Here is a 23,723-nt window from a genome sequence, read left to right as displayed (position 1 = left end):
AATGCTTGGCTTTTCGAGCACAATTCTGTGGCAAGACCTTTAACTGAGGAATCACAGAGTAAGTGGGGTCACAAATATAGTAAATAGTAGTAAGAAGCTTCTTGGGAGAAAGGAAGACCATTAGCAGAGATTCTGGAGGGGTTACTGTGGAATGCACATCCAGAGAGGTTAGACTACTCTACCTGAGCTGAAAGCTAGCTAAACAGCAAAAAACAAAGCTTGATTAAAAACCTACGAAGACCACCAAAAACCATGGACCTGAGAGAATTTAAAGTTTTATCATGCTCTCAAATATGCATCTCACCCAATCACCCACTGAATTCCCATTCCTAGGGATGTGGCCTTATAGCTGTCCCACCTATTCATTAATGCAGTGGTCCCCAAATGGCGGGGTGCATCCCCCCATTGGGGGGAGAGAGGGCCTGGAAAAGTAGCACTCCCTCCCCACCTGCCATACTTCCAGCCCTGCTCTGCCCCCAGCCTTGCTCCTCCTGCAACCCAGATCCACCCCCAGTTCCACTCCAGCGCCAGCCCCACTCCAGCCCAGCCTTGCCTCATTTCCTCTCCACCCCCAGCTCAGCTCTGCCTCCAGCTCAAGCTCTACGGCTGAGGAAGCCTTGGCTGTGCAGTAATGGGGGGGGGGGGCGCGCACAGCCAGATTCCATTAATGGTAAGTGGGGGGGGGGGCATAACTAGAAACATTTGCACACCACTGCATTAATGTCATGCTGGTGCAGGGAGGACCTTGCTGACTCTCACTGCTTGACCACATGTGTGTACTATGGTGCTGCATTAAGATTTAGGTCAGACAGCAATGAACTCTAGAACTGACACATACCCCAAAACAGCCTTAGTGCTTATTGGAGGACTTCCCTCCCTCCCACACCCCACTCACCAGTTTCTCTGCTGCAAAGTAATAAAGCACCATTTAGATAGGCAGCTGAATGAGGGGTGTTTTGGGGGGGGTTGTGTCACAGCCATGTTAAGGTTGCCCAACGATTCCCGCTACAAGCTATTTCAATTGCTTTTAACTTTGCTAAAACTAACCATTCAGGCTGAAGTTCCCCATGCTAGATGTCTGCCTCAGACCAAATTTTGTAAAGTTTCAGACAAAACGGTGCCGCTGTTTCTCAGAATCACCAAAATTGGAACAAGTTCGCCTGGAAGCAAGAGGCTCTTCTAGCGGCTAGACCCACTGCAAGAGGAAGGATGACCAGTGCTGCTTGCTACCTGCTCTTTTGCAGGTTTCTTCTCAGTCACAAGGTTTCCCCAGAAAATATAGGAATACCACTTCACTCTGGCAGGTTTCAGAGTAGCAGCCATGTTAGTCTGTATCCGCAAAAAGAACAGGAGTACTTGTAGCACCTTAGAGACTAACTTCACTCTGAAACACGGAGGACAGGAAGCACCTTACCTATATAAAATGATAGGATCCCTTATATATTAGGCACCAAAAGCACATGGAAACATGTACCGAAAGTCTGCTGGTACCGGTAAAGTAGCTGCAGAAACGACTGCAGTCACAGGTGCTTCTTTAGTGGTGGTTGTGCAGAATAAGCCTCCTTGCTAGCTCCTATCAGAGAAATAACTGGGTGGATCCTTCACCTACTAGAAACAATTGGAGAATTCAGAAAGCAAGGCCTGTAGAGAAAAGGATCATCATAACTACCTGCCTACATCTGCTGGAAACTGAGAGGTACACCCGAGTATCTGGACTGGTTCAGAAAATCCAAGAATTGGTTTTTTACTATTTATAGTTCTCCGTTTCATCTTCTTGTAGATGGTTCACATCTTTTCACACCAGTTGTCAGGGGAACGTTAGGAAGCTGGAACCCAGCCAGAGATTGTATACTGAAATGCTTGGTATTTGCTGCTGTCGTCATTTTAGAAGCAAACTCAGTTTCTTCTCCATTCCACCACTCCCATCTGAAGCCAATTCAGATTATATACCCTTGTATGGCTTCATGCATCTGTAAAAATGACCATTTATCAAGCCTACTCACCATTTTCAACGGAATACCATAAGCTTGTGGTAAGGTTCTCAAATTTAGAATGCCAGCAAAAAAGTGCAACTTATGCTTTCATATTTTAACACAAACAGAATCCTAGAGCTAAAAACAGCAAGCGTAGGAGAGGCTTGAGCATTTCTCACAGAACCCTAGTATCCCATATCAGGAATTTCTTCATTTCAGAGTCACCAGTCTGGGACAGATTGGCACACTCACCCGTTTAACCATAATGGGCAGCAGCAAGAGTACAAGAAGTTTTGTCACCTTCCTTAAACTCAAGCATCTGGCATTTCCTTGCAAGAGGAAAACCTTTACAGTCCTTATCTGAGGCCCACATTTCAGTGTGTATTTACATTTTAGGGTGCTATTACATTAGTATAATTACTTCCATTTCTCAGCAACAGTGATGTTGATGTTGGGGCAGTGTGTTTGTAACGCTGGTAGCTACCGAAGACAGGACTCAAGACATATTGCCTACCATTTCTGATTAGTACTTAGGGTTGGTAGCAACAGTGTGTTGGCACCATTGCCAGAAAACAGGTACTGGTTTTCCTAAACTAGACAAACCCAGAGTCTAACACCACTATGGTCCCCCATTAATCACTGGCATTTCTAACCAACTGGGGGATGCTATAAATGGATATACAAGATAAATAAAGCTTGCTCCTGAGAGTTGTCAGTTATCTAACAATCCAAGGGAACTGAACTAAAAATTCCAACCAGCACTAGAGATCCCCAGGTCCCTTCTGAATCATTTACCCTCCCAAAAATGACCTACCTCCCTGCAGGCAAAACCGTGTCCAGTATGCAATGGAAGGTAGAATTAGAAGAACTCCATAGCTGCCATTACAAATCTTGTCAACTGAATCATCCTACCTACACCAATGATGAAATCATATATCCAAATAGCACCCAAAACCTTAGATTTTAAATAGGGAGGCAACAGAAGGAGAGGCAGGCTGGTTAGAACTTCATAAGCAAATCAATCTTCAGTGGTCTTTTCCTTGGCAGCACACTAGCTTTAAGGACCATTTTTCAGGCAAGGGGAAGGCTGAAGTTTGTCCACGTTGGGAAAAGCCACTGGCAGTTCTCAAAGTATTAAACAACTCTTGAGATTTCTCTGATTGGATGTTTCTCTCTCTAGAATCTTATAAGGGGCTCTTAGGTCATTCGGTGCCAAAGACACCACTTTGTGAGGTGATGATGAGAGGTCTTTTGGTGGCAAGTCAGGTCACTGGTGTTGCTTAGCCCCCAGATCTGGTTCTTCCTATCTGCAATAGGTGGTCTGGTCAGAGAAGATGATGGGTAAAGTGACCTCTCGAGCGTAGAGATTGAATCTTAACCGATTGAGATGTCAGACTCCCATAAGCCCAGTAGGGCCACAGCAGCATAAGGTAGGGATATGGTTCAATAGCTTGATATTGGCCAGTCCAATAGCATTCCTGTCGGGGTGGATTTTCAGTCCTTCTGTGGCACCATAGAGAATAGAGTTCCCTGTTTGAGGATTGGGAGAACACATGCAATGGAGAGACTGACTTCCTCTCTGGGCAGTGCATTCTCAGTACAGATAAATACCTCTGTGCCAGTGACTGTCCTGGTTCACTTAGAGGTACACTATCTGCTACAGATCTCAATGCAGAGAGGTGCAACCCCCGCTCTGGGACTGGTGCCAGAGAAGTATTACTCTGTGCTGTAGGCTGCCCTTCTTAACCAGCCTTCGGCATCATGCGGGGCTTGGTGGATTTGCATCCAGAGGCTTTTCATGATCAAAACGTTGTGACACGATACGGAGTTCCATTTGGAGTCTCAGCCCTCTGTTTGGAGTGGCCCCCCTTAAACACCTCTACTATCAGAATCTGGGACTATGTCCTTTTTGGTGCCAATGTCTGAAGCCATGTGGTCTGCTTTGGCACCAGGGGCATATGTGCTGGTGCCAGGTCTTTCTTTTGCAGTCTTCTCTGTTGTGGTCTGGTCTTTGGGGGTCACTTGTCTGCTAGATTGAACACTGGACAAAGTTGGGTTTTCTGTTGTTGGGTAACAGGTGTTAGTCTCCTCAAGAACTGAAGAGACTTTAATAGATTGCCCCAAGAGGAGGAAGCTTTAGCTGCACTGTTTGTGCATACCCAAAGAGAAATATAGACAAACATCAATTCATTATATGAGACTGTTCTAAACAAGCGAGGAATTAGTCCATCTTGTCCATCTTTTGGGGGATTTGTCCATCACCAGACCGGAAGGACCTGAAACCCGTAGGTTTCAAATCCACCATTTTGAGGAGTCCGGGGGAGGGTGAGGGGAGAGGGGTGTCTGGCAGCCAATATTCAGTTCAGACAGACATTACATCAGCAGAGAAGAGAAGTTCTGAAAATTTTTGAGGCATTGAGAGATTTAGTTGGAGCTAAGAACTACCAGGTCAGACACTTGCCAGTTTGTCTTGCTGCCACAGGCAATAGAGGGAACTTCAGAAACACAGGTAAGTTCTTCCAACGGTTAATGAACATTACTGTAAAAACCTGCACCTTATTTCCAGATTAATCATAACAAGATCTGGTAGTTGGAATCTGAAGCTAGACAAGATCAAAGAGTTATTAGAGATCGCCTCTCCACGTAGGTACTTTTAGATTATCATCAAGTCACCTCTTAACCGTCTCTCGGATAAGATAGAGATGGAGCTTCTAAAGTCTCATATAAAGATATGTTTTTCAAACCTCAAGTCATTCTTGTAGCTCTGTCCTAAACACACTTTCTAATTTTGACATTTCTGATATGTGGACCAGAACTAGACAGTATTCTGGTAATTAAATTACCAGAGCCATATACAGAGACCATACCACCTCACTACTTCTACTTTGTATTTCCCTGCTTATACAGAGGATCATATTGATCTCCTTAACTCCAGCATTGCACTGGAAGCACATGTTCAAATGGTTATCTGCTATGATCCCTAAGTCCTGTTCAGTATGACTGCAATTCCAAGATCCAGTCCATCTTGCAAGTGTCACCTACATTCATTGTTCCCAGATGCATGACCCTGTATTTGACTTTATTAAGACACACCTTGTTTAAATGAGCCCATTTCAACAAGCAATTCAAGTCAGCCTTTAGAACCAATCTGCCTCATTCATTATTAATACTGCAACCAGTTGTCTCATCTGCAAGTTTAGTAGTAATGATTTTATATTTTCTTCCAGATCGTTGATAAAGATACTGAATAGCAATAAACCAAGAACCTGTGGGACTGCACCAAGAATATCCTCACTGAATGATGATTCCATCTACAGTTACTTTTTGAAATTTACTAGTTAGCCAGTTTTTAATCCATTTAATGTAAGCTATATTGATTTTGTGTAGTGCTACACTGGAGAGGCTCCCACTGAACTTCAGTGGCAGCTGCTGGGTTGTCTGCTCCTGCTAGGAAGCAAGACCTGGGAGCTTCCAGTCATCAAAAGCAGGGCAAAGGGTTTATTCTTGCTTTGGGGGGACATTGTCCTAAAGCTATCCTCCTCATAGAGGGAGTTTTTCTGTTTTGTAAAACAATAGTCATTTGAACACTACTGGCCCTAACCCATTTTTCAATGAGAGGGTGAAGGGTAGCCCTGCATTTGGAATGTACCATCTCCCACCCTGGGAAACCCAATCCTTCTCCAGCTTCTCAGATATTACTTTATAGGCTAGGAAATATTAGACTTTTTGCTTCTGGTTGGATAGGCAGGGATCCAGTCTGTTAAGCTTTGGGTGCCTGTAGCCGGGTGGACACCTGCTCCTGCCTGGAAGGGCCTGAGATAGCCCAGGGAGCAGGCAGCGCGAAGGCAGAGCTGATCAGGGGAAGTGGCTGCAGCTGGGGCCACGCCCCAAACGGACTCAGCTGGCCTGTATAAAGAGGCTGGGAGCCAGGAGCCCCAGAGTCTCGCTCTGCGTTCAGGGAGAGAAGGGCCTGGCTGCAGGGAGCTAGACACAGGGTACCTATAGTGGAGCAGGCCTTGGGAAAGGCGGAGGAGCTGGGGAGCTCCAGCCTGGAGAGCCCCAAGCTGCAGCCTAGTCTTAGGCCAAGGGGTACTGGGGGGTTGCAGAGGGCAGCCCAGGGCTAGTTCAAGGCAGCAGGTCCAAACCCCCCCTTGCCAGTGATGAGTGGCCTATACTGCAGTCTGCCCCAGGGAGCGGGGGCTAGTTGGTGACTGGCAGTGGCCTAGTGCTGAGGCAAGGTGGGGATAGTGGGTGGGGGTTCCCCGGGGAGGGGAGACCCAGATCTGTGGGGTACTGCCAGGGGGCACCATCCCAGTAATAGGGGCACCGGGTCCTGGGAGGGACACGGGCGCCAGAGGACGACAAGTCGGATCACCGGCCTGCAGAGGGCGCTCCGGAGGCTGGATTGAGCTGATTCCCTGGAGTAACCAGCAGGGGGCGCCGCAGGGGTGAGTCCGGACCTCTACAGTGCCCTAGGGTAACCTACAAGCATGTGTGTCCTGGAACAAACATTTGTGGTAGTGTCCAAACTATCCTTCACAGACATGTTACCTATAATGAGTTAATTGGTAATCGAATTGGAGATAGGAAAGCTAATATAAACAAGCCCTTAAGAGAAATGTTTTGAAGTTAAGTAAATAAGATGGCTGGTAGGTTAACAGACATGGAGCTGTGACTGACAGGGAAGATTGTAAATTAGCTAGGAAGCCCTTCAAATGTTAACTCACTCAGGGGAGGCCAGAAACGAAGTCCAACCTAAACTATTAGCCAGCTGGAGAGAGATGAGAAAGTAAAGAACCAGCCAGTTTCTTCAGAAACTCATTTGCGTTTGGGGGTTCTCACTTTGTTTTTAAATGTCCAAACAAGATCCCTTGCACTATATGCCACCAATAATATAGGATAAATGATGACAAAAACAAAAAATTAAAAAAAAAAAAAGACTGTCTTAGTTTGAGTGAATTTTGAAGTTGAACCTGCCAAGTAGGCAACTAATCCTTTATTGTAGTTATTCAGCTAGCCTCTATACTTTGAATAGTTACAGTATGGTTTAACATTATCAGAATATTAATGATCTATAAATTAGAGAGATTCACTTGTTTGATTTATGATGGGTTTTGGTTGTTTTTTTTTTTTAAAGATATTATGCTTATCGAGTGGTAAAATGCTATTTAACACTTTCAGTAAGTTGATAGTGGGACAAGGTTCAAGTGCACCATTTTATGAATGAGTCAACCTCTCTATACCAGACTAGATTAGATTTTATATTATGTGTTGCTAATTGTTACAAGCAGCTGCTGAGAGATAAACACTAAGAGTAATCTATCCCAGCAAAAGTAGCGAAGTTCCTTGTACTATCACTAATATGATAAAAAACAGCCAACTTATTATTTTGTTTACTTACGTGCAAAGAATTGATTGGTCCTCACGGTCTGCAAAACAAAGAAAAAAATAGATTGTGATTTTGCTCTGATATTTTGTTGTAATTGCAAGCTACAAAGTTATATTAAAAGGACATTCAGAAACTTGAACTTTTCGTAATTCAGCAATAAAAAAAAATCAATTATGTTTGATGGTGTGGTCTTTAAGTAGCATCCTGAAGTCATTTAATTTGGGGGGAGGGGGGGAGGAGGGGAGATGTTTTTCAGCTCTTTGTTTATGTTTATAAAGGGTCTTCTTTTCAGGGAGAGGAGACACTGACTAGTCAGGGAAACAATTAAACTGTCTATACAGAAAGTGCTGGCCAGTGCAGACTAAACTAAAATAAATCATATACAAAATTATTTTCATTTTCGTAATAGAGATTTTTTTTTAACCAGATAGTAGTCTGTTATTTTCAGAGAGAAAATGAAACTAGTTGAAACTTTTAGTGTTTTATGTTCCCTACACAGTCTCCCAGATTCACTGGCTACAAACAAGATTTTAAGTACTTGGAAACAGCAAGAACGTCTGCAGCCAATATGATAATTCCCAGCTACAGCTTTTTCTTGTGAACATGTAAGCTCATAAGTGCTGTTTTAATTCAGTTTATTCAGAAGAGAGAGAGAGTTGCCAACAGGATGCCTAGCAAGATATAGAACAGAACTGAACTGTGCAACATGATATTGCTCAGCACACAATATACACTACTGTGCATTGAAAAGAATGCCTGAAGGACATGCACTATTAACTGTGAATGGTTCTCTTGTAAGTTACAGCATCTTTACATACTGCATTTCAATATATGGTCCTTATACTTTAACAGCTCTTCTGAAAAATACTTCAAAGTTTTTTTCTGGTCTTTCAGTTACTTAAAGAACTCTTTCTCCTCCCCCCAACTTTTTCAGTAAGCTCAGCATCTCCTCATGCCTATGAAACCCCCCCACACACAGCCTTCTCTCAAACTGGTTCTATAGCCATCTGCATAATGATCACTGAATAACTGGTAGTCATCTACTGCAAACTCATGAGGGAATTTCAGTAGAATTATTTATTTTTATGGGTAATTGTTAAGGTTAAGATTTTATCATGGACAGATCACAGGCAAACAAAAATTCACAGGAGACTGTGACCTATCTGTGGCTTTACTAAAAATAACCAGGGAGCAGAGCAGCGGGGGGGGGGGGGGGGATGCATGAATGACAGCTAGAGCACCACCACCATAGGAGGGGGAGAGAGCTCGCATAGCGCCGGCTCTGGAGCTGGCCACAGGTGCACAGCTCCGGCTACAGCCACAGGGGTGTGTGCACAGCTGCAACCCCGGCCAGAGCCACAAGGCAGGGGCATATGGCTCCATCTGCAGACCTAGGGGGCACTGCACAGCTCCAGCCCCGGCAGAAGGAGTGTGGGTGGCACACAGTCCTGGCTCCCGACCCAGCTGTGAGGCAGGGGAGCAGAGCTCCAGCCCCAGGGGGCACAGTCCTGCAGCCCCATCTGCAAGGCAGGGGTGCACAGTCCCAGCTGAAGCCAAAGAAGTCACGAAGGTCCGGTAAGGTCACAGAATCCGTGACAGCTGTGATCTCCATGACTAAATCATATCCTTAGTAATAATAGTGAATTCCTCTGCAAACAAGTCAACCTTATTTTGTTTGAACGTAAGGTTCAAGACTAAGGGATATACCCCTGAGCCTTCCAGAATAAGACCAATACCATGTTTCAAGGGTCCTCATTATAAGGTCCCTTTTCTGTCCTTCAAAAAAAGTCAAGTGACATTCTTTAAACCTTTGAGATCTTTATGAATTGCTGGCCATGCATGACACACTAAAGTAGGAGGACCCAGAAAAAAAGCATCAAATAGCAACTGATAACTGCTGTTCTCTCTAGGAGAGCAGTTCTAGACTTGAAGCACTAAAGGTGGACAGACAGGAGGACAATTCTGTTGCTGTGAAACACGTGATTCCTCCCTTCCTGCCATCCCTCCTCCCCACCTTCCCCTAGAATCCAATGATTTCACTTAGTGGATTTGAAGTCTAGACACATGGTATTTTTTTTAAAATGGGATATCACAGTATAACTCAACTGTGTCTTTGCTGTAAGAAGCAAAGTAAAATTTTGTTGGGTTTGGATAGTTTTGGCCAAGGATTTTTAGGAGCTAGACTCCAAGATACTACTAAGTATAGAGGAATATGAAATAAAAACCCAAATCATATAAACTAATTTTATAAAGCTTTCATGTACCAACTAGTACCGTTACGAGTACTGAAGCAGAATAGCCAGCTGTCTCCTCTAAAGAAGAGAGACTCGGGCAGGAGGGAGCAGTTGACCTGTTTTCTCTGTTACTCAACTAGGGATATACACAACACAAGAATCCAAAAAGGGTCCTTGGAACTTTTTCCATGACAGCCTGCCCACCTGACACCCCTTCCCCCCCCCCAAAGGCAAGGGGAAAAAAAAAAAAGGATTGTTTCATCTGTATATTTGAGTTATAGATTTATTGCCTTCAGACCCTTCCTGCAATAAAACGTACGTTACTCAGAGATTTAGAAAGCCGGATGTATATTGCAAGTCATTGGGGTAAGAGACCCATTTCAAAACTGTAATTAGAGGATCCGTAATACACAGGGTTATCTGCAAAAGACTGCTAAGATAGGGTTACCATATTTTGAGCCTCCAAAAGGAGGACACTCCACGGGGCCCCGGCCCCGCCCCCAGCCCCGCCCCAACCCTGCCCCTTCCCCAAAGTCCCCGCCCCAACTCCGCCCCCTCCCCTGCTTCCCGCGAACATTTGATTTGCGGGAAGCCTGAAGCAGGTAAGTGGGGTGTGGGGGGAGGGGGCGCGGCCCAGTCTGGCCCCCCCGGCGTCTCCAGCCTAGGTCGACTCGGGCTCTGGGGTGCCGGTCCCCGGCCGAGCACCCCCGGCCCCCCGGCACCGCACCGCCGGCCCGGCCCCCGAGCCCCCTGCCCGGCTCGGCACCGCACCGCCGGCCCGGCCCCCGAGCCCCCTGCCCGGCTCGGCACCGCACCGCCGGCCCGGCCCCTGAGCCCCTGGCACCGCACGTCCCGATTTTCCCGGACATGTCCGGCTTTTTAGGATTTCCCCCCGGACGGGGATTTGGAGCCCAAAAATCCGGACATGTCCGGGAAAATCCGGACGTATGGTAACCCTAGCTAAGAGGTGATCGAAAAATCTATTGTTTATCTTTCATATCTATTTTCCGTGAGACAAAAGATGGTGAGACACCCCTAAACTGCTTTTGGAAAGTGTCGGACTAGGTACCTGGACTAGTCAGCAGTTTTAGCAGACCTACTTGCATATCTCAATCAAGGTTTACTGGATTGGGAGGCTACTACACAGGCTGTGAGACTCTGCAAATTGCTGTTCCCATACCTAAAGAAGCTGAAACCAAAACCAAGAAGTTAACCAGGGACACTTGCCCTTGATTTAAAGCTAAATGACTCCTTAAGTTTGAAAAGTAAAAACAAACACCAGTCTAATCTGATTGAACTTGACTGCTTGTCCGCCATATACTGAGAGTGGTTTGTACATTAAAGTATTATCTGCAATTATAGAGGCATGTGGCTTTTCTTGGCAGTGCATGAAAAGTTACAGCATGTGGGTATAAATGTATCTCTGTATACAGAGAAAATGTTCAAACCCCCAAATCAGGATGTGGATTTTCCAGTGTGTGGGGTGCGTTAGAAATGCAGTAAATCACTAGATGTCTACACAGAATAAAACTGATATCCCCAGTGAAAACTAAGTATGAAAGAACTTTGAAGTCTTTAAGCTCTGAAGTCTGAGTTTTGAAAAGACACGACAAAAAAATAAAACTAAATTGAAGATGTGAAAACACTACTTGGAAATATCTGCCTGATTTACTTCAGACTTGCCAAAAAATTGGCATATAGCATGCAGGCAACATTTCAGGCTACAGGAAGCTTTTTATTTTTTGTCCAAGGGTGGTGAAAAGTGGGCTTAAAATGGTGGGCTTAAAAAGTGGTCTTAAAACTGCTAAGTGGTACCACAATGTATAACAGCTGTTGGTTTTCCTAAACCAGTTCTCTTCTGGCTTCCATTCTATGCTTCAAGTCCCATTCCTTTGCTTCACTCCTTGCAAAAGTAGAAGCCTGTACCTAGTACAAACACATCTTAAAGCAAACACCTCCCACACCAAGTACAAGGATGGCTGTAAAGAAAGCTTCAATTTAAAATCCTGACAATGCTCCTGGTTTAAAAAAAAAACAAAAAAAAAAAAAACAAAAAAAACCATATGATTTAAAGAGCTCGAGGTGCTAAATACAGTATTTAGTGTCTCCTTGTATTTGGTTCTTTGCTACCCCCATTGAACAATTCCAGTAGAAGGGGATCAAGCAGTGCCAACTTGTTTGCAAGAATAATTCTGATGTACTGTTTGTGGCAGGTTGGGATGGGAGATAATATCGTTCTCTAATTCTAGCCATATTCAGTGTATCAAGAGCAAACATTAAAGTGAAGGCAGAATATTAGGTATTAAAAGCAACATCAGATGCACAAAAACAGATACATAGCATGGCCCTTCTTCCAACCATTCCTCATGAGCCCAAACAGGACCTGTATTGCCCACCAGGGAACATGACCTTTACCAAGTGACCATGTGAGGCATACTTTGGCATTACAGGCCCAATCCTGCAGACACTCGCAAAGTTTGGTAATTTTGGGACTACTAGTATTGAGTTGGCCAGATGTGTGCTTGCAGGACTGGGACTCAATTGCGAACGGAAGACAGAAAGACAGAATCACTACCCATACTGGAAGTGCTCCTGCACTCATTGTGACTAGCCCTTATATTTTCAATGCTCTGGCTACATGGATGATCCATGGAGAAACAAGATATACAGGAACAGTTACAGATCAGAAAAGGTCTCTGCACAGATGGGTATGTTAATTAGCAGAAGCATAAGAATGGTCATACTGAGTGATATCACCGGTCCATCTAGCCCAGTATCCTCTCTTCTGATAGTGGCCACTGCCAGATGCTTCAGAGGGAATAAACAGAACAGGGCAATTTCAAGTGATCCACATCCCCTGTGGTCCAGTCCCAGTTTCTGGCACTCAGAAGTTTAGGGACATCCGGAGTATGGGGTTGGATCCCTTACCATCTCGGCTGACAGCCATATCCTCCATGAACTTACCTAAATTCTTTTTTTAATCCAGTTCAAATCCAGTTTTGGCCTTTACAACATCCCCTGGCAACAAGTTCCACAGGTTGACTGTACATTGTGTGAAGTACTTCCTTTTGTTTGTTTTAAACCTTCTGACTGTTCATTTCATTGGGTGACCTCTGCTTCATTTGTTATGTGAAGGAGTAAATAATACTTCCCTATTCACTTTCTCTAGACCACTCATGATTTTATAGTCCTCTATCCTCTCCCTCCACCCACCCATCCATCCCTTTTCTAAACTGAACAGTCCCAGTCTTTTTAATCTTTCCTATCATGGAAGCTGTAATATACCCCCCAATCATTTTTGTTGCCCTTCTTTGCACCTTCTCTAATTCCAGTATATCTTTTGGTGCCCAACACTTATCTCTTTTGACTGCTGCTCCATAGGGAGTAGATGTTTTCAAAAGAACTATCCACAATGACTTCAAGATCTCCTTCTTGAGTGGGAACAGCTAATTTAGATCCCATAATTTTGTATGGATAGTTGGGATTATGTTTTCCAATGTGCATTACTTTGCACTTAACACTGAATTTCATCTGCCATTTTGGCACCTAGTCACCCAGTTTAGTGAGATCCCTTTAACTCTTTGCAGTCAACTTTGGACTTAAACTATCTTGAGTATTTTTATTGTCTGCAAATTTTGCCCTCTCACTATTTCCCCTTTTTCCAAATAATTTATGAATATGTTGAATAGCATAGGCCCCAGTACAGATGCTTGGGGGACACAGCTATTTACCAGTCTCCATTCTGAAAACTGACCATTTATTCCTACCCTTTGTTTCCTGTCTTTTAAACAGTTACTGATCCATGAAAAGACCTTCCCTCTTATCCCATGACTCTTTGCTTTGCTTAAGAGCTTTTGGTGAGGGATGCTATCAAAGGCTTTCTGAAAATCCAGGTACACTATATCCACTGAATCACCCTTGTCCACATGTTTGTTGACTCCCTCAAAGAATTCCAATAGATTGGTAAGGCATGATTTCCTGTTACAAAAGCCATGTTGACTCTTCCCCAACATATTATATTCATCTATGTGTCTGATAATTATGTTCTTTACCATCGCATCAACCAATTTGCCAGGCACTGAAGTTAGGCTTACCGGCCTGTAGTTGCCAGGATCACCACTGGAGCTACATTCCATTAGCTATCCTCCAGTTATGTGGTACAGAAGCGGATGTCAGCGATAGTTCTGCAATTTCATATTTGCATTCTTTCACAATTCTTGGGTGAATATCATCTGGTCCTGGTGACTTCTTAGCTTAATTTATCAATTTTTTCCAATACCTCTTCTATTGATATCTGAGGAACTGTCTCAGACTGAGATATGTCACCTAAAAATAATGGTTCAGATGTGGGGGATCTCCCCCATATCTTCTGCAGTGAAGACCTGTACAAAGAATTCATTTATCTTCTTCCCAATGGCCTTGTCTTCCTTAAATGCTCTATCAGCACTTCACTCCTCCAGTGGCCTGGCCTCACTGACTCTTGGGAAGCTTTATGCTCCTTTCTATTTTCCTCATTAAGATTTGACTTCCAATTTCTATAGGATGCCTTTTTGCCTCTAACCATCTCTTTTTACTCTGCTGTTTACCCATGTTGGCTATTTTTGGTCCTCTTACTGTTTTTTTTTTTTTTTGGGGGGGGGGGGGCGCAATACATTTAGGCTGAGCCTCTAGGATAGTGTTTTTAAATGTTTTCTCCATGCAGTCTGCAGGCATTTCACCCTTGTGACTAATCCTTTGAATTTCTGTTTAACTAGCTTCTTCATTTTTGTGTAGTTCCCCTTTTTGAAGTAAATGCTACTGAGGGGGGGTTATTTGGCATCCCCCCAAGGATGTTAAATTTAATTACATTATGGTCGCTATTACTGAGCAGTTCAGCTATATTCACCTCCTGGACCAGACCTTGTGTTCCATTTAGAACTCAATTAAGAATTGCCTCTCCCCTTGTGGATTCCATGACAAGCTGCTCCAAGAAGCAGTCATTAGAGCAGAGAATGGTTGAAGGCTAGAATTTCTAATGAACTACTTCTGTTCCTCAAAGTACAGTTCAGTAATCTTTAAAGTTAACTGCCCTCTCAAAAGGTTGTGGAAAGTGTCCAGACACCAACGACTACCATGTACCACCACAACTAGCTAAACGAGAAATTCTTGGAACCATTTTAAATGCATCCCATTTTAGATTAGTCTCAAATAAATATCACAATGCTGATATGAGGCATGTTACTATTTTTCCCCATCTGAATAAATCAATACAGCTATTCTTTAATAAGCTTTCAACAAGGCAGTGGTTTCTGTTACACAGAAAAAGACATATTGCAAGTGTACTGAGTACGTTAGCCACAGGCTAAAGTCAAATGCTACAATTTAGCAATACTTTTTGATAACATTTTATGGAAGGCAGAGATGCGAGGTATTAAATATTTATAGGATAGTTTGAATGTCTGCACAGAGTAGAATGCTTATAGCTAAAGATCTTCCTCTTTTTGTAGTGAAAACGGATTCTAGTCATACTCATGCTGCTGTCACCAACAAGAGTAACAACTTTAGGGAAAGCAACCAGACACTGAATTGGTGTTATAGCCATTTTGATGCAGAAGTGAAAAAGGTAGCTGTGCTGCCAATAGAGTTACATATCCCACAAGAAATAGAAATTCTTATACAAATGTGAGCACACTGTCACAGATACTCTAGAATTTCATTAGTTTGTACTGACAACTAAAAGATTAGAAGTTTCTGAAATTTACAAGCTTCCTACAATGGCTAGACAAAGACTTGTGTATTTTTTGTGATTTCAGTAGCTAAATCCATGTGCCAAAACAAGACTAACAAAGAAGAGACACCACTAAAATCTGAATGCTATTGTATTAGTTCTTTTAGAAGAAAAAACTGAATGGATGCCAGTTCTGTTACTCATTTACCAGTGAGCTAGTGGCAAGTATCTTTCAGTTCTAAAATAAGTGAAGCACTTTCCAGTTTGACATTATTTTCACTACAGAAAGTAATTTGTTGATAACTACAGTACTCAGTTGTATAGTAAGCTTTAGTGTTTCAATAGCAAAGGCTATACAAAGCAGGCATTTGTTTTTTAAAACTACACATAATAGTGGCAAGACATTGATCTATTCAAATTTGCTGCTGCAAAATATATTTAAGGGAAAAATTTCTGCCAGACTAACTATTACACATTACTTAACGTTCTAAAGCAATCTCAACTCAAATCAAAATTGTAAAAAAATCAAAGTTGCAATTTACTATTTTGATTTTACAATCTAAACTAGTGTTTAGATTACTGAAAATGCCCCAGAAAACTAAACTTAAAGCACAATATAGAAGAATGCATTTTCACTCCACTATTGTAGATATGCCACAAAATGGCATGTCTGCAAAACAGCTGCAAGCTTCCAGCTGGAGCTCTTGAGTATGTGACTTGTTAAACATTTGTATTACAATTTCTTTACTTATAAAGTAGTATTTATTTACTAGAACTCTGAAATCAAGTAAATGATCCTACAGCTACATTTTCCCTTTAAAATGAGAAAAATTGACAATTTCAAAATTTAATTTAGGTAAGTCTCGATAGATCCCTACTGCATGTTAAAAGCAGTGGTAGTTGGAAATCAGCACTACAGATCTCAGTCTTTTTAAGCAAGGATCTACAACACATACCTTTCAGTATTAGAATAGATTTTCCTAATCTACAAGAAGGATTGTAAAACTTTACCATTCGGTCAGAAGTTGACGTTTTACAATACTTGTTGTAGATTTTCATAATTTATTTTAATGCTGAATGTTCAAATGACATTCCAGTGCAGTTAGTCTCTTGTAGTTGGCTAAGGTGGCTTAGGGGAGAATTCATGTAAAATTCTTCAGTTTGAAGGAAGACAATTAGACTTCAGACTGTTTAAAATATACAATTTGGGGATTCCCTGCCTCCCCCTGTAGAATAGATAAGGTACAACAAATAGTTTCTAAAAATATTTAGGATTATGGTCATTTTTTGCCACTATTTTTTCCTAACTTTATTTTTCATCATTTTACAGAAGTCTTCTCTTTCAGAGAGTGTCACAAAGGATTACCATCTTTCAAAATGGCTACGACCTCCCATTGTTCTCAAATCAGAATGAGGCCACAGGTTGCCATCAGCTAAAATGCCCTCTTTTAAAGTGTCAATCACTTCCCATGATCCACAACTAAGCTCCTTTCAAAGAAGATGGTAGCCCGCTATGCAGTCAGGAGACACTAGCCGCTTTTGCTAGGGCAGCTTTTGGCTTAAAGCTCATGCAAATAGAAGCCATTTTGAAATGGCAATTCTTTGCGGTATTCCAGAAGACAGAATATTCTTTAGCTTTGTTACCTAGTTGATGGGAATGGAGCAACCATTAATCCTAAAAATGTTTCTTCAGTTGTATACTTACAGCTTCATTGTATGAGAAGTTTGAATTATTTTGTTAGTGAAATTATACAGGGTTTGATGTCTAGTTGTTTGTAAAGTGCAGTGTGACTTTTCCCCTTCCCAATTCTTGGTTAGGACACACAGGGAATAAAAAGAATCCTCAGTTTATTCTACCCTGGCTGCTTCTTCTACACCAGAGGCCCTCTGTTGGGCAAATGAAAAACCCAAAAACTGACTCCTTGCCGTCTGACTCTTTACTTAACCTGTACCACTCTCCCCCCCCCCCCCCCCCCCCCCCCCTACCAGTAGGGTAAAGCAAAAAGAAAATCCAGGCTGGGCAGGGACAAGGCTGACATTGCATGGAGGGGATTCAACTGCGGGCCCATCAGGAGTAGCCAACTGAGCCCAACTCATTTTCCACACAAGCAGTAACGAATTTTCCTGTAACACACTAATAAAGTTTATCTAGTTAAGGAGTCTATTTGTAGAATTCCTCTGTTTATTCTAGGACAGAGTTTTCCCTCCTCCAGTTTTGCATTCAAACAGTCCTCTATATGAGACTCCAAATATCTGTTTTTAATAGCAACTGTTCACGTTACAAAATTATTTCAAGAAATGCAGTAAGATTTTTATCTGCCAGTTTCATGCTTTCAGTTAGTTCCTCTTAGTATTGGGAGAAATGTTTATTTAAGAGCTATGACCACAGTAATGCCTGATTCAGCACCATGGCAGTCATGTGAAACCAAGTACTATAGTTTCTAATGGTATGACTGGTATTTTAGAAAAGCATCCTGTAGATGGATTCACATGCTTTTCAGAATGGCATGATTTACCAGAGGTGGTTTTTACAATTTTTTTTTTTTTTTTTTCTACCCTGGGGGAGGGGGGGGGAGGGGAAAAAATAGTTTAGTCCCAGTTTAAGGCATTTTGCTATTTTAAAAACTGTTTCATTAATGCACATCATATTACACTTAGTTTTAGTTTCATAAATTTGGAGATTTATTTGTACAACTCCAAATTAAACATAAAACCACAGTGGGTGTAACACGAATATGTAATTATAATATTGACCACCAGAGTGTCTATACATTTTGGTTCAGTATTTTCTCAAGGAAGTTTTATAGGTCATGACTCATTTCAGTTTTCAGAAGTCAAAACCATATGAAAAATAATGCACACTGTTGTAGGCTTGAAGCATTATGCAATCAGAGGCATGCAGAGTTGCAGACTACCAATCCACGTCCATTTGGCCACACGCATTCTGTAGCAAAAGACAACTTCGATGTAGTGGCTAGACTGAGCCTATGCCTCAGTTTTGAATGGATATATCCAAAGTTTGAAAAGATTGAAAGATTCACTGAAGTTCTGCCTTGTGAACACTCTCAATCCTGATATGTGATTTTTAACATGTTTCCAGGCAAGCTGAATGTTCCATCAGGTCTCACCAGGAATTTGGAGGTTTACAGATCCGTGGCATTCTTTTTAACCAGGCTCCAGAGTGATGGTGATTACAAAAATGCTTTTCTAAATCTACAACGTTTCGTTAAATCATTTGGGGGTAGGGTCTTGTCCAAGTAGACTAAGCCAATGTGACGCACATCCATACATAACCAGAAGTATAGTCCTCTTGTTCCAAATCACTTCATCTTTTGCATCTTTTTCTTATTGTCTGTCAGGTAAGCTCAACACCACCATACAGTTCATTTGCTAATGTCTTGGATTCTCTTGCCAGTGTAGCATAGTACTTTCCAGTCTTCTATTGGTCTCCAATATCAACTGCTGATATATAAGCCACAGTTTTCCTTATCTGCTACACTTAGCCATTACTGGCTCATTGTGCACATTACTCCAGCCATCTCATATGAATGTACCTGTTTTTCCATGTAATTCTTTGTGTGCTTCCACCCTCAAGCCATCAGGAGTTGCATCTAACAGTTCCCCGCTACCTGCTTTCAACTGGGTATTTTATAGCCTGGTCTCAGGCAGCTGAGCATCCAACAGAAAGGGGAATATTACAGCCATAAAAAAAAAAAAGTCTGCCATTTTCAAGTCTATCTTTTGTTTCACCTCTGGAATGGTTTTTGTTACATACATATCCATTTGAGGTTGAAAAAACTGGTACTTCTTCCTCCTTGTCTGAGGCCAGCCTGGATCTCACATTCTTTTGATGTATTTGGTAATGGCAATGCAGTATTACCAGTACCTTCATCCTCAGAGTCCGATTCTAATACTCATGTGTTTAGCCAGTCAGTGGTTCTAGTGTCTTTGTTCTTCCCACTGCATTCTGCAAAATGTTTCTTTATACGGTCTGCCTTTCTACTCACTTTCTTTGCTTTTTCTGCATCTAAGACTCGGTCATCTTCACAAACTTTCTCAAAATAGCCATGAATTGGGACAAGTCGTCTTCCAACTTTGCTCAGATTGAAATATTTTTACCTGAGTCACTACTCATGGAGTTCAGCTGCAGCAGTTGTACTTCAGCCAGCCAGATCAAGGAACAGACTAGTGCCTTAACTATTCAGTCCAGTTTACCTCAAACTGGAGCTGAAACATCTGAATCTGGGAATTCCCCTTCTTTGTTTAGCAATGAAAATTACATGTTGTTAGCTAACTTTCATTGCTAAACAAAGAAGGGGAATTCCCAGATTCAGACATTTCAATTCCAGTTTGAGGTTGCCAAGACAATAGCATACTGCTTTAAGTGGAGGGGTTTTTTTTATTTTATTTCCTTTAAATTAAAATTAAACAGACCATATTACTGCAAAAACTATTATCCAATTGTTAAGTATTTTTGTTAATATATTCTAATTAACCAGCAAAATTAGGGAAAATAACTTTAAGCTAGTAGTTACGAGTGCTCTGTCCTAAACTAGTTTTTCCCCAGGAAATTGCCAACCCTGACTATATGGTCAGTCACGAACTAGATTTGTAATACTTCAAAACTCTATAACTTGACACTTTGCAAGGAATATTGAGTATGGTGTAATTAAAACATGTAGATGCCAATCTCTGTAGAGCTGTGTGACATTTTATACAAGCTGTAAAATGAGCTATGTTTGGTGGATAACCATAATCTTCACGTTATGTTCAATACATCCTGCACTATGCAACGGCAGGATACGATGCTGCACAAAAACTTGGCAGCTCTGGCTGAGATAGACAGGAATGTTTATGAAACCTGCTAGGGTTACTTAAGTGCATGAGTACCACAAGGTGTCTGGTGTGTGCTGGATGGTGCTAGGGTGCCTGTGTGTTTGAGGGAGTATGGACTGATGATAGACACCTGAGGATGCTGGATGTAGCTGGGTGGGGATGCTGGAAGAAAACTACAGGCAGGGTGATGGTGTCTGGGGCTCAAAGGGGATGAGAGGTACTGGTATCAGTACTGGGCCCCTGACATCTTTCTTCCTCCTCTCAGCTGCCCCTTTCCTACAAAAAGAAGCAACGGGAGAGTGGTGAAAGGGCAAGAGAGGCTGCATGGCAGCTAGCAGTGGAAGTACCACAGCAACTCCTGGTGGCACAGCTAAATGCTTAACATCTCAGAGGGTCTGTGGGAATGCAGATAGGGCCCTACCAAATTCATGGTCCATTTTGGTCAATTTCACGGTCATAGGATTTTTTAAATCGTAAATTTCATTATTTCAGCTATTTAAATCTGAAATGTCATGGTGTTGTAATTATAGAATCATAGAACTGGAAGGGACCTTGAGAGGTCATCAAGTCCAGTCCCCTGCACTCAAGGCAGGACTAAGCATTATCTAGACCATCCCCGACAGGTGTTTGTCCAACCTGCTCTTAAAAATCCCCAATGATGGAGATTCCACAACCGCCTAGGCAATTTATTTCAGTGCTTAACCACTCTTACAGTTAGGAAGTTTTTCCTAATGTCCAACCTAAACTGCCCTTGCTGCAATTAAAGCCCATTGCTTCTTGTCCTATCCTCAGAGCCTAAGGAGAACAATTTTTCTCCCTCCTCCTTGTAACAACCTTTTATGTCCCCCCCTCAGTCTTCTCTTCTCCAGACTAAACAAACCCAATTTTTTCAATCTTCCCTTATAGGTCATGTTTTCTAGACCTTTAATCATTCTTGTTGCTCTTCTCTGGACTTTCTCCAATTTGTCCACATCTTTCCTGAAATGTGGCACCCAAGACTGGACACAAATACTCCAATTGAGGCCTAATCAGCTCAGAGTAGAGCAGAAGAATTACTTCTTGTGTCTTGCTTACAATACTCCTGCTAATACATCCCAGAATGATGTTTGCTTTTTTTGCAGCAGCATTACACTGTTGACTCATATTTAGCTTGTGATCCACTATGACCCCCAGATCCCTTTCCTCAGTACTCTTTCCTAGACAGTCATTTCCCATTTTGTATGTGTGCAACTGGTTGTTCCTTCCTAAGTGGAGCACTCTGCATTTGTCCTTATTGAATTTCATCCTATTTACTTCAGACCATTTCTCCAGTTTGTCCAGATCATTCTGAATTTTAATCCTATCCTCCAAAGCACTTGCAATCCCTCCCAGTTTGGTTCTGCAAACTTTATATTTGTACTCTCTATGCCATTATCTAAATCACTGATAAAGATATTGAACAGAACTGGACCCAGAACTGATCCCTGCGGGACCCCACCTGTTATGCCCTTCCAGCATGACTGTAAACCACTGATAACTACCCTCTGGGAAAGATTTTCCAACCAGTTCTGCACCCACCTTATAGTAGCTCCATCTAGGTTGTATTTCCCTAGTTTGTTTATGAGAAGGTCATGCAAGACAGTATCAAAAGCCTTACTAAAGTCAAGATATACCACATCTACCGCTCCCCCCCCCCCCATTCACAAGGCTTGTTACCCTATCAAAGAAAGCTATCAGGTTGGTTTGACACGATTTGTTCTTGACAAATCCATGCTGACTGTTATTTATCACCTTATCTTCTAGGTGTTTGCAAACTGATTGCTTAATTATTTGCTCCATTATCTTTCTGGGTACAGAAGTTAAGCTGACTGGTCTGTAATTCCCCGGGTTGTCGCTGCCACCAAAAGCAGTGCAGAAGTAAGGATTGCATGGTATGGTATTGCCACTGTTACTTCTGTGCTGCTGACAGGGCGCTGCCTTCGGAACAGGGCACCTGGCCAATAGCCGCCGCTCTCCAGATACCCAGCTCTGAAGGCAGCGCAGAAGTAAGGGAGGCAATACCACAACCCCCCACCCCCACCCTCCAAAATAACCTTGCAACCCCCCTGCAACTACCTTGTGGGTCAGGACCCCCAATTTGAGAAAAACACTGGTCTCCTCTGCAAAATCTGTATAGTATAGGGTAAAAGCACACAAAACAGTGTTGCGGGGAGGGGGACAGGAGACCAGATTTCATGGTCAATGACGCACTTTTCATGGCCGTGACTTTGGTAGGGCCCTACAGGTAGAGCTGCAAAATGCGTGGTAACCATGCAAGATAGAATCATAGAATCATAGAATATCAGTGTTGGAAGGGACCTCAGGAGGTCATCTAGTCCAACCCCCTGCTCAAAGCAGGACCAATTCCCAATTAAATCATCCCAGCCAGGGCTTTGTCAAGCCGGGCCTTAAAAACATCCAAGGAAGGAGATTCCACCACCTCCCTAGGTAACGCATTCCAGTGCTTCATCACCCTCCTACTGAAATAGTGTTTCCTAATATCCAACCTAGACCTCTCCCACTGCAACTTGAGACCATTGCTCCTTGTTCTGTCATCTGCCACCACTGAGAACAGCCGAGCTCCATCCTCTTTAGAACCCCCCTTCAGGTAGTTGAAAGCAGCTATCAAATCCCCCCTCATTCTTCTCTTCTGGAGACTAAACAATCCCAGTTTCCTCAGCCTCTCCTCATAAGTCATGTGCTCCAGACCCCTAATCATTTTTGTTGCCCTCTGCTGGACTCTTTCCAATTTTTCCACATCCTTCTTGTAGTGTGATGTGTGACACTTAGCAGCCCTGCTAAAATGTAGTATGCTGACAAGATAAGAATTCATCTCAGTTTCTCCTGCACGAGCAATAAATCCTTCAAGCTTATTGTTAAGCCCTTTGCGGGACTGGTGGCTAATAAAAGGCAAGAATTAGGAAATATAACTAGTACTGAATTAAGGATGGATTCTTTTCAGCCCTCAAGCAAGCAAGATAGTCAAAAACTTTACACATCACAGTGTGAACCCACAGAGACCTGGTAACAAAATGCAGTAGAACCTCAGAGTTATGAACTGACCAATCAACCCCACACACACACACACACACACACACACCCCCACCCACCCCCCATTTGGAAATGGAAGTATGCAATCAGGCAGAGACACCCCCACAGCAAATACAGTAGTGTTAAAGTTTAACTACTTACTAAAAAAGAGGCAAGAAAGCAGCATTTTCCAAAGCTGTATTAAGTGAATGTTCAATTGTAAACTTTTGAAAGAGCAACCATAAGGTTTTCTTCAGCGTTACGAACAACCTCCATTTCTGAGGTGTTCGTAACTGAGGTTCTACTGTGGTAAAATTATTTAAAAAAAAAAAGTTCAATAAGCTTAGCTAACAATCAAGTGTTTTCCATTAGCTTTCTATTTAGATTTGAAGTGAACTGGAAGTTTGTTTCAGCAGAACAGAATTTATATTACTCAGTTCCTGTCTGCAGCAGATTTTTGGCAATGCTCTTGTATGTTGCCTCCCTTCCCTCACTAAACATAAATGCTTTCTCTTCACTTATTCATTCTTCACATT

The 23,723-nt window shown here is 42.5% G+C and overlaps 1 protein-coding gene across 4 annotated transcripts in view; it reads right to left on the bottom strand.

The window, feature by feature from the left end:
• MYH10 (myosin heavy chain 10) overlaps positions 1–23,723 on the bottom strand; it is a 154,090-nt gene that overhangs the window by 92,154 nt on the left and 38,213 nt on the right. For all 4 annotated transcript variants that reach the window (XM_024215616.1, XM_024215617.1, XM_024215618.1 and 1 more), the window contains exon 4: positions 7,375–7,402. In XM_024215616.1, the coding sequence (XP_024071384.1) occupies positions 7,375–7,402 (28 nt within the window). The remainder of the gene's footprint in view (positions 1–7,374; positions 7,403–23,723) is intronic.

The sequence above is a fragment of the Terrapene carolina genome, unplaced genomic scaffold, assembly GCF_002925995.2.
Source record: "Terrapene carolina triunguis isolate 2854851 unplaced genomic scaffold, T_m_triunguis-2.0 Scaffold192, whole genome shotgun sequence".
Lineage (NCBI taxonomy): Eukaryota > Metazoa > Chordata > Testudines > Emydidae > Terrapene > Terrapene triunguis.
This window is presented reverse-complemented; position numbering and strand designations above follow the sequence as displayed.